A 10,245-nucleotide genomic window follows, 5' to 3' on the forward strand; every position below is an offset into this window, starting at 1 on the left:
TAAGGAAAATGTTCTAAAATTGACTGGCATGAGGGATGCATAACTGTTCAAACATACCAAAAGCCATTTAATTGTACACTTCAAATGGATAAAGTTTATGAATTCATAGATGGGTGGATTTTATGACTATATTTCAATAATGCTACTCTTTAAAAATAAATTTTAAGAAAAAAAAATCAGGATTAAAGCCAAGATATTCACTATGACATATTTATTGAACATGCTATCAAAGGTTCTAGCCAGCACAGTAAGATAAGTGAATTAAGGTAAAAGGGTTGCAACGAAAGAAGAAAATGTCTACATAGAGATCCCAGAAGACTCTACAAATAAATTACTATCATTATGTGTTGATTATTATTATTATCCTCAAGCTTGCTGTTTTATAAAAACAATATACATTGAAATCAAATTAATTTCTTTACACTAGCTACAAATGGACAGAAAATATAATTTTTTAAAGATTTTTTACAGTAGCATTATAAACTATGCATCTAGAGATAAATCTAACAAAAATGTTCACATTCTTTATGGAGAATGATAAAGCTCCTGAGAGACACTGAAGGAGGGCATTAAGGCCCATGTCTACCTGGTCCTCCTCTGAGATTAAGTTTAAACAGCAGGTTGCCACCAGATCACACAGTATCCTTTCTACCTTTAAAAAAAAAAAAAACAGTAATTGCTCTTTTGCTACCCCTCTGCTAAAACTTAAGTAATTGAAGTCTTTAACACTCCAGTATGCAGAGTACCTCATGAGAAATGCTGGGCTGGAGGAAGCACAAGCTGGAATCAAGATTGCCAGGAGAAATATCAATAACCTCAAATATGCAGATGACACCACCCTTAGGGCAGAAAGTGAAGAAAATCTAAAGAGCCTCTTGATGAAAGTGAAAGAGAAGAATGAAAAAGTTGGCTTAAAACTCAACATTCAGAAAACGAAGATCATGGCATCTGGTCCCATCACTTCACGGCAAATAGATGGGGAAACAGTGGAAACAGTGTCAGACTTTATTTTTCTGGGCTCCGAAATCACTGCAGATGGTGATTGCAGCCATGAAATTAAAAGATGCTTACTCCTTGGAAGGAAAGTTATGACCAACCTAGACACCATATTAAAAAGCAGAGACATTACTTTGTCATCAAAGGTCCGTCTAGTCAAGGCTATGGTTTTTCCAATGGTCATGTATGGATATGAGAGTTGGACTGTGAAGAAAGCTGAGTGCTGAAGAATTGATGATTTTGAACTGTGGTGTTGGAGAAGACTCTTGAGAGTCCCTTGGACTGCAAGGAGATCCAACCAGTCCATCCTAAAAGAGATCAGTCCTGGGTGTTCATTGGAAGGACTTATGCTAAAGCTGAAACTTGAATACTTCGGCCACCTCATGCAAAGAGTTGACTCATTGGAAAAGACTCTGATGCTGGGAGGGATTGGGGGCAGGAGGAGAAGGGGACGACAGAGGATGAGATGGCTGGATGGCATCACCAACTGGATGGACATGAGTTTGGGTGAACTCCGGGAGTTGGTGATGGACAGGGAGGCCTGGCATGCTGCGGTTCATGGGGTTGCAAAGAGTCAGACGTGACTGGGTGACTGAACTGAACTGAACTGAACTGAACACTCCAGTGATGTGAGTTTATGTTAAGATTTTTGCACTAACAAAGGGGATTTGGAGCAGCAGAGAGTTTAAAGGTAGAGATGCTTTCCACACCCCCAGGAGCCTGGCGGGCTACAGTCCATTGGGTCTCAAAGAGTTGGACACAACTCAGCGACTAAGCATAGCATAGCACATTCTAGAATATGGGTAAACTTTATGAATTTATAGATCAGTAGATCCTATGAATACATAATGTTCCCAGTGTTCACACCCAAACCGCCCTTGCTCCATTGCCAAAACTGCAGGCCCTTTCGCACGGATCCCTCCACAGTGCGCGTCACAGTTGCCCACTCCCAGCCAGGGATCACTTTGCCTAGTTTCCTCTCGCACCTCCGTCTCCTCACTCTCCTCCACCCCCACCTCTCTGCAGCCTCAGCTCCCACGCCAGCTCTCCTCTCTCCAGCCCCTCTGTGCAGGCAAGCCCTCAGGACTCTCCTCTGTGCCCCTGCACATCGCCATCTTTCACTCTGCTCTCCCTTGGGTAAGATGTCATCCAATTCCATCACACAGGCCAGTGTTTTTCTAATTGAGAGTTTCATCCAATAGATTAAAAAATCGATGCAGCAGTATGTCCCAGAATTATTTTTTTTATTTTATTGTGGTAAAATAAATATAAAATTTACCATTTTAACCATTTTCAGTGTACAGTTCAGTGATACTCAGCACAACCACAATTGTTGTGCAGCCATCATCAGCGTCTAGCTCCAAAACTTCATCCTCCCAAACTGAGACTCTGTACCCATTAAACACTTATTTCTTATTCCTCCATCCTGAAGTTGCCCCTGGCAACCAACCATTCTGCTTTATGTCTCTACAGAACTCATATAAGTGGAACCATACAGTATAGCCCTTTTGGGATTGGCTTACAGCACTTGGTATAATATCTTCCAGGTCTGTCCATAGTGTAGTATATATCAGAATTTCCTTCCTTTTAAGGCTGAATTTATTTTTTAAATAAAGTAAAATGGGGAGGGGGGTTCAGGATGAGGAACACGTGTACACCCGTGGCGGATTCTTGTTGATGTATGGCAAAACAAATACAATATTGTAATTAGCCTCCAATTAAATAAATTTAACTTTTAAAAAAGTCAAAAAAAAAAGAGTATTGAAATGTAAACAAAAAAATGAAGTAAAAGTGAATTTTTAATGAAGCAGAATAGAAAATACTAAAGTGAATTTCTCATAATGAGGTCAAACATTCTTTCACAGAATGTTTCTTTCAGATGGATGTGTATGAGAGTATGTTCTGGATCCCCAGGTATAACTTACAGTGTATAACAATCATGAAAGTTGGAAAAACGCTGATTTTGATGTGTGGTGACACCAAAATCCCCATTGTTTGTCTGGCTCTTGTCCACCCACAGTTCCTGAGCTCCTTTCCAATGAGTTGTTGGATTGCTCTGCAGTGTCTGAGCAGATCTAGATGTGAATTTGTTACCCTCTTTCCTCCAGACAAGCTCCTTCTCACATATTTCCCACTTGTAGTGGTTTAGTCACTAAGTTGTGTCCGATTCTTGCTACTCCATGGACTCCTCTGTCCATGGGATTTCCTGGGCAAGATTACGGGAGTGGGCTGCCATTTCCTTCTCCAGGGGATCTTCCCCACCCTGCGATCCGAACCCAGGTCTCCTGCATTGCAGGCAGATTCTTTACCAACTGAACCATCAGGGAAGAAGTCACTTTCCACTTAGTTCTCCATAATCCAGCTCTGCCTGCCTCACTCTGGCCCCCAGCTATACACGCGTTATGAAGAATGACTCAAGTCTCCCCTGAACCTTTCAACTGTTGTTCAAGCTGGGTTTCATACCCCTTCCGTCCACCTCTATTTCTTATGGGTCATTTCCCCTTTCCCTAGGACCCCCTTCAAATGCCTCCCTCCCTGCTCCTTAAGACATCCCAACCAATTTGCTATGGCTCTCTCCGCATCCTTCGAGTCCCCTGTCCGCATCTCCCGTGAGGCCTATGCATGTGCTACGTGCCATTCCGTCTTACCCATAGACTGTGAGTTCCTGGGGACCCTGGGCTGCTTCTGTCTTGCAGATCACTGTGGGTTCAGCGTGTAGGAAATCTTCATTAAGTATTTGTTCAAGTGAGAACAGACATGGAAGCCAAGAAACACCAAGGGCAAATTTCACAGCTCTGTTTCTTGCCTTTTCCTTCTCATTCCACATACTGCTCACCTTCTCCGATGCCGGGAGCCAGCACAGGAGATCCCACCCATGACAAGGTCATGCGGAGGAGACCTGACAGGCAAGGCAGATCAGGACTCGAGGGACTCCCTGGACCTGCTCGAGCATCGATCCTGAAACCAAAGTCTGCTATCTACTGTTTACCATATTCTGCCTTTCACCAACTCTTCTGACACTAACAGGGTCTATCCCTGACCACCTTTCTCTGAAGAAAATCAACTAAGGGCTCTAGTTAATAAGTCTCCTGGGCATGAAAGGAGTATTTGAATTCTAACCCCTCTGTTGGCATTCTAAGCTTGCTTGGCAGTTTTATCCATACTCTTGCAACTAACGCACATGATTGTTCACAACATCTCAACCATGACCTTAGAGCAGTGAAAAAGTTTTATTAGAATAATACTGCATTGTTGAGCCAATGCTTGCTTACCCTTTGTGTGCCTGGGAGTGCATTAGTTGATATAGTTGGAATGTAAGAAGAACAAGTAGTAGCCTTGGTATTAGCAACATAAGACCTTTGAGTTAATAAGTTCTTTCTTTGCTATAACCCACTACACCTTTGCTTCATAAGAATGTAACTTTATTTAGTACTTTCTGAGGGTAACACAGATTGGAAAAATAAAGAAAAACACTTTAAGGGAAAACAAGTTTTCTGGTGGACCAACCTTTATCAGAAAAGGGTCACAAAATGTCAACAGGCCTCTGGGCCAGAAGATAATGTACATAACACAAGACCCTTGTAAATGAAAAGGTATGCAAAAAACATTCTGGTTTCAATAAAGGTCAAAACTGATGGAATCTTGAGCTGACTCTGCATGACTCTGCATCTTTCACTTCTGGAAATGTGTAACTCAGGGTATAAAAGCTGCTTTTGAAAATAAAGCTGCAGACCCGCTTCACCTAAGCTTGGTCTCCCTGTGTCATCTTTCGCCAACGCCGTTCATCCTGAGGGTATCCCTGGACTCTGCTGAGGCTGGACCCTGACACTCCAGTAGAGACCTGGCGCCCACTAAGCCACCTGTACTGCCCACCTTCCTCTCTACATCTCCCCTTCACCTCCCTTCCTGGAAGTACCCCCTGTACAGCACAGGGAGTGGCCAGGCAACCAAAAAAAAAAAGAATGTGCACTGACTCACACCCCCACTCCCTTCTGCTGGAATCTGTCCCTGATTCTCATTGGAACAGCTGGCCCTGTTTGTGGCCCTGAGCTCTTTGTGTCATGTCAAACAATGAAGGCTCTGCCGAATACATCCACCCAGCTCAGCCCAGAAGCAAAGAACGGCCGCCTGCATGAATCCCCAGCTCCCAAGTAGATCTGCCTCCAGCACCACGTTCTCCTCACTTCTGACCAGGCTGCGTCAACAGCCTCCCAGCCTCCTCCCTTTTCTACCCCTTTCTTGAAAGGCCCAGAGAGCCTTCCTTCGCTTGGATCACATCACTACTCTACTGAAGGACCACATGCAGCTCCCTGTGAACCGAATTTAAACTGTCCTTCTCAGTCCAATAAGCCACTGACCCAAAAATACATCTGTCTCCTCCTTCCCTGAACTTCCCATTCCCTACACTCCCCCTTACCTTAGTGGGATCCACATCGTCACTGGTCTCCTGAGTTCACTACCCCTGCAGGTATGCGCTTTCAATCATTTCTCCATTACCCAATATTTCAAAAACCTACTATGTGCCAGGCACCATATTTGGTGCTCAGGGTACAGCTGGGGACAAAACAAAGTAGACCCTATCCCATGGAGTGTTCATCTAGAGCAAGGTTTCTCTCCCTCAGCACTGCTGACATTTGGGGCTGGATAAGTCTTTCTTGTCGTGGGCGGGCTGTGCATTGTAGCATCTTTAGCCCTGTCCCTGGCCTCAGCCCGAGAGATGCCAGATGCTCTCCTCTCCCTACTGTGACAACCCAAAGTGTCTCCAGACATTGCCCGAGGAGCAACACTGCCCTGATTGAGAACCACAGGCCTAGAGCAGCAGAGTTACAAATCACTCGAGGAGCTCATTAAAAAGGCTGGTTACTGGGACCCACTCCCAGAGAGGGGCCCGGGAACCTGCATTTCAGTGACCACGCAGGTGACTCTCGTGCAGGCCATTCCAGGGCATCTACTGGAGGAGCACTCAAGTGTCAAGTGTAGAAACACAGGAGACAGACCAGTAACCTTATCGAGTCAATTCATGGCAAAGATGAGATGTGTAAGAAACAAGATAGGGGAACAGATGCTATTCGTGTGCCAGCGTGGCAGCCACAACCTGGAGAAGGGTCTGGACAGCCTCTCGGCTGGTCCAACTGATCGATGGTTAAAGCCCCGTGTGACAGCACAGGTAGGGTCAGCCCAGGAGGTGCAAGTCGGCGGGGCTACGTCTCTGCACCTTGGCTCCTGAACTCTTGGGCTCTGGATCTGCACTTTCCTCACCTGCCCAAAGCGTCTCCTTCCTTCACGGGCCCATTCGGGTCCCACCTCCTTCAGGTGGTCTTCTTCCCTCCCAACTCTGGTCTGGTGGCGCCTTCCTCCTCAAACATTTCAACACTCACATCTTAGCTCATCTGTGGCCACTATGTTTCCCCAGCTAGACATCAAGCCCCCTGAACACCAGGACCACAGCATCTTCTTTAACAATCCTACAGTGCCCTGCCGGGATCCAGTATGTGTGAGTTTGCTTACTTGATTGAATTCATCCAGGCCCTGGAGCGAGGCTTGTGAGGTGGCCTCTGAGACTAAGGGGGATGAGGTCTCTGTGTTAGAAGTCGGGATGCAACTGGTATGGCTGCTGAATTCCAGGCAGCCAGCTCATCAGCCCAAGATCGAGGAGGGCCTGCCAGGGCGAGCACTTAGAAGCTGAGCTTCCGTTTGCCGTTTGCCGTTGGGCAGGATATTTTCCCGGTATTGATAAGGCAGCAGGGGTCCCAGCAACCCCGGGGCCATTCTGGGTAGGTGCCAGCAGGGGGTAGGAACCCAGAGCCACCCTGCTAAGGAGCAAGTGCAGCAAGCTGGCCGTTTCGGGCCCAACTGTCCTTGCACTGGGTCATCTTAGTGGGGGCGGGGGAGCGGGGGGCGGCAGGCCCAATGGGCTCCAGCAAGCCAGGAGACTCTGAAAATGTCCTTTAATGGTACCAGCACCACGCAGGGCCCATCAGCTGCCCTCAACCAGAGAAAAATGCTCTCTGGGAAGGTCGGGGCAGTGGCTGGTTGGGAACAAATGTTCTTGCCAAGGGGCCTCACGCTCCCCAGCTCGGGACGCGGAGCGGAAAATAGCCCAACTGTTTGACTCTCCTACAGTGAGCCCAGGCCCAGCAGCACTGTCACTTGCTCTCATCCCTGGATGCAGCCCAGACTAGGACGCCAGCGACTGACGTGAACTCCAAAGGATGCAAAGAGAAAAACTGTTTTATTATTCGGAAGTTTAGGGAAGAAGCCGGGATGTTTATATAGCTAGCCAGGCGTTTTGTTTTCTATCCGTCTGATGGGGGGAGGGGCAGCGAGGGTAGGAAGACAACTGACAGCGAAGGAAAAAGCTCAGGCAGAAAAGAGTGTGGTCTTTCCGAAAGAGGCTCTGAAACGCGAGGATCCTAGCGCAGCCCTTTCCCCAGGTCCTGTAACCCCAAGCGACTGCCCTCCGCCCGCCGTAGGCAGAAGCCCATGGTGGCATTTCCGTGTTTTGCGCACGCAGGGACTGAGGCCGTGCCCGAGTGCTGAGTCCCTTTCTCCTAATGGAGTTTGCCCGCGGATGAGGTGGGGTAGGAGGGGGGCCCAAGTGGGGGCGGTTAACTTCTGCTGCAGCTCTGACCTTCTGTCGAAGGATGAGACGGAACCATCTGCTTCAGGAGGGATCGGGTGGTGAGTTTTCCCGGTGCCAGTGGATACCGGTCTGTAAGAATTCACTGTTTCTGTCGCATCGTCCGAGCCCACTATCCACCCCGCCACACCTAATTCTGCACTCCTGGGCGGGGGGATGGGGGTGGGGAGTAGAATGTGTTTTTCCCCCCAGGGGCCCCCACAAAAGTTCAGGACTCAAGAGGTAACCCTATACGGTTCTGAGCCCTCTACACCCGGCAGCCTCCCCTCGGACCATATGGCCGTGGCACTGTGGACTTGAGGACACTGATCTGACCCCTGAGGCCGCTCAGGACATTCGTATGTTTTTATCCTCAGCTTGGCCGGTCCGAATTCCATCCTGTCCCCCGTTTTCCACAACAGAACAAAGTTGTCGGGCCCCTCTGGCCAGCGCTGGACGCAGGCGTTCTCCTCCGGTTGCGTGGAGAGATGCGCTTAGGAGCGCGGGGACCCAAACCTCACGCGGCTTTGCTCGAGGCTCAGTGCAGACCCCGGGGTCGCTCACACGGGCCACGCCGGGGCGGAGCCTCCGGCTGCCACCTGGGGGCTTGCCCGCGGGCTCCGCGCCACCCCACCCGCGCTCGGACTTTCTTACCTCTTGATGTAGTTCCTGCCATACAAGATCTGTTGCAGCAAGGTCACCAAGGCGAAGGCGCAGATGAAGATGAAGAGCAAAGTTCGGTTCCCCAACAAATCCCTGTTCGCCGAGGGGTCCGCGTAGCGCATCCTGGCGGCCGCGCGCGCACGGCGGAGCGCGGCGGGCGCCTGGCGCCTGGGGGCCCCCTCAATCACGCGCGGGGCTGCGGGGCCCCCGGGGGCGCGCGGCCCACCAGGCGCCTCTCGGCGCGATCAGGAGGGTGGGGGACTTCTCGGAGCAAAGTTTCCGGCTGCCGAAGCCAGAGCAGGAGAATCCGAGGGCCGCCCGCGCCGGGGCAGCTGGTAGAACAGGGCTGGCCTCCCCGAGCTCCACAGATACCCCAGGCCTCCCCCGATGCCTTCACCTCCAGGCGCCCATGCCCGGCAGCCTCTGATTTCCCTGCGGAGGGGCGACGCCAGGTGCCCCGAGCCCGGGCGGCCCCTCCCGCCGAGGTGGTGGCCAATGGGGAGCGGGGCTCGGCTAGGTCCGCCTGTGCGCCGGAGAGCGCCGCGCACCGCCCCCTCCGGCCGGGCTCCGGATCTGTCGCCCAGTGCGGTCTCCGGCTCTGGCGGGCCAAGTCTGATCCCCGGGCCCGCAGCGAGGGAGAGCGCGAAGGTCGGCCTTCAGTTCTATAGATGGGAGGTGGGGGACGAAACACCCGGACAGTCTGGGTAACGACAGGCGGGGGGTGGAGAGGGGGAGGGGTGGAGCGGAAAACGCCGGGTTTGAATCCCGGAATTTTAGAAGGAGGCAGGAAGGAAAGCCGCGGCGGGGCACTGAGTCACCCCCGCTGCCGCGTCCTCACGCTCCCGGGGCGATATCTACCGAGAAAGCCGAGCAAGGTCAGCCCGGCAGCCCTCAAGGACGGAGCGCGCGGCTCCTGCATGCTGATGGCCTGCGGGGGTGCCCACCCGCCCGCGCCCCGGGCGCCCCACTCCAGCAGGGAGGAGATTCTGGGGCTTTCTGCCCGGCCACAGCTCTCGGCAGTTCATCAAAGACCTTGTTGTCACCGAGACACTGGGACCTTGTCTCATCCTTGGAACCACTCGTAAATCTTAGGTCAGGCAGCGGGCCGCCTTCGGGTACCACGGTCCCCCAGAGCTTTAGTAAGTCACTGTTTAGAAAGGTCTGCACTTCAAGAGTACAGACACAGCGGGGGGGCGGGGGGGGGAGCGGAGAGGGGGACCCAAAGAAATGCAATGCCAAAGAGGTACCTCTTCAGAAATCCTAACCCCTCACTGTGCTCTCCCATCACCCTTCCACCTCCTCCCCACCCCGCACACCCCGCCGACAAGCCCCTGCCGCCTGGGAGTCACGTGCCCGCAGCGGTCACCACGGAGCCCTAAGTGGGTCACCACGGAGCCCTGAGTGGATGATTCTAGGGCGCCCCTTCCAGGGCTCTCCAGCCAGTCCGGGGGATTCTAAAGTCAGGTCGGGGCTTCATCTCCGAACTTGACCTTGAATCTCTCAGCAAGAAAAAGGACTTTGACAGCAAGTGCCCAGGCTCCAATACTCTGGTCTCAGCATCTAATAGTTTGCTCTTTGAACTGGAAGAACCAAAGAACTCAGGTTAAATCTCATGATTAGGGTTCCACCAATATCTTGGAATTCATGTTAATCTACAAGGTGAAAGTGGACCCTGTTTTATCTATGTATCAAATAACTATTATCCATGAGGGTGCCAGTAGGCTTGGCTCAGAGGTTAAAGCGTCTGCCTGCAATGCGAGAGACCTGGGTTTGAACCCTGGGTCGGGAAGGTTCCCTGGAGAAGGAAATGGCAACCCACTCCAGTATTCTTGCCTGGAGAATCCCATGAACAGAGGAGCCTGGTGGGCTACAGTTCACGGGGTCGCAAAAAGTCAGACACGACTGAGTGACCTCACTGGAACTGTAAAGAAATAACACATAAACTTTTAGATGGTCCATTATTATTG

At 50.8% G+C, this 10,245-nt stretch overlaps 1 protein-coding gene across 6 annotated transcripts in view; it reads right to left on the bottom strand.

Annotated features, from left to right (window-relative positions):
• ST8SIA5 (ST8 alpha-N-acetyl-neuraminide alpha-2,8-sialyltransferase 5) overlaps positions 1-8,969 on the bottom strand; it is a 75,729-nt gene extending 66,760 nt beyond the window's left edge. For 2 of the 6 annotated variants that reach the window (XM_070361987.1, XM_070361988.1), the window contains exon 1: positions 8,270-8,967. In XM_070361987.1, the coding sequence (XP_070218088.1) occupies positions 8,270-8,400 (131 nt within the window). In that variant the 5' untranslated portion in view covers positions 8,401-8,967. Of the gene's footprint in view, positions 1-8,269 lie in introns of all 6 variants that reach the window. The other 4 variants (XM_070361986.1, XM_005908078.2, XM_070361989.1 and 1 more) reach the window with 4 other exon arrangements.
• Positions 8,970-10,245: the final 1,276 nt, after the last annotated feature.

The sequence above is a fragment of the Bos mutus genome, chromosome 24 (assembly GCF_027580195.1).
Source record: "Bos mutus isolate GX-2022 chromosome 24, NWIPB_WYAK_1.1, whole genome shotgun sequence".
In the NCBI taxonomy this organism is placed as follows: Eukaryota; Metazoa; Chordata; class Mammalia; order Artiodactyla; family Bovidae; genus Bos; species Bos mutus.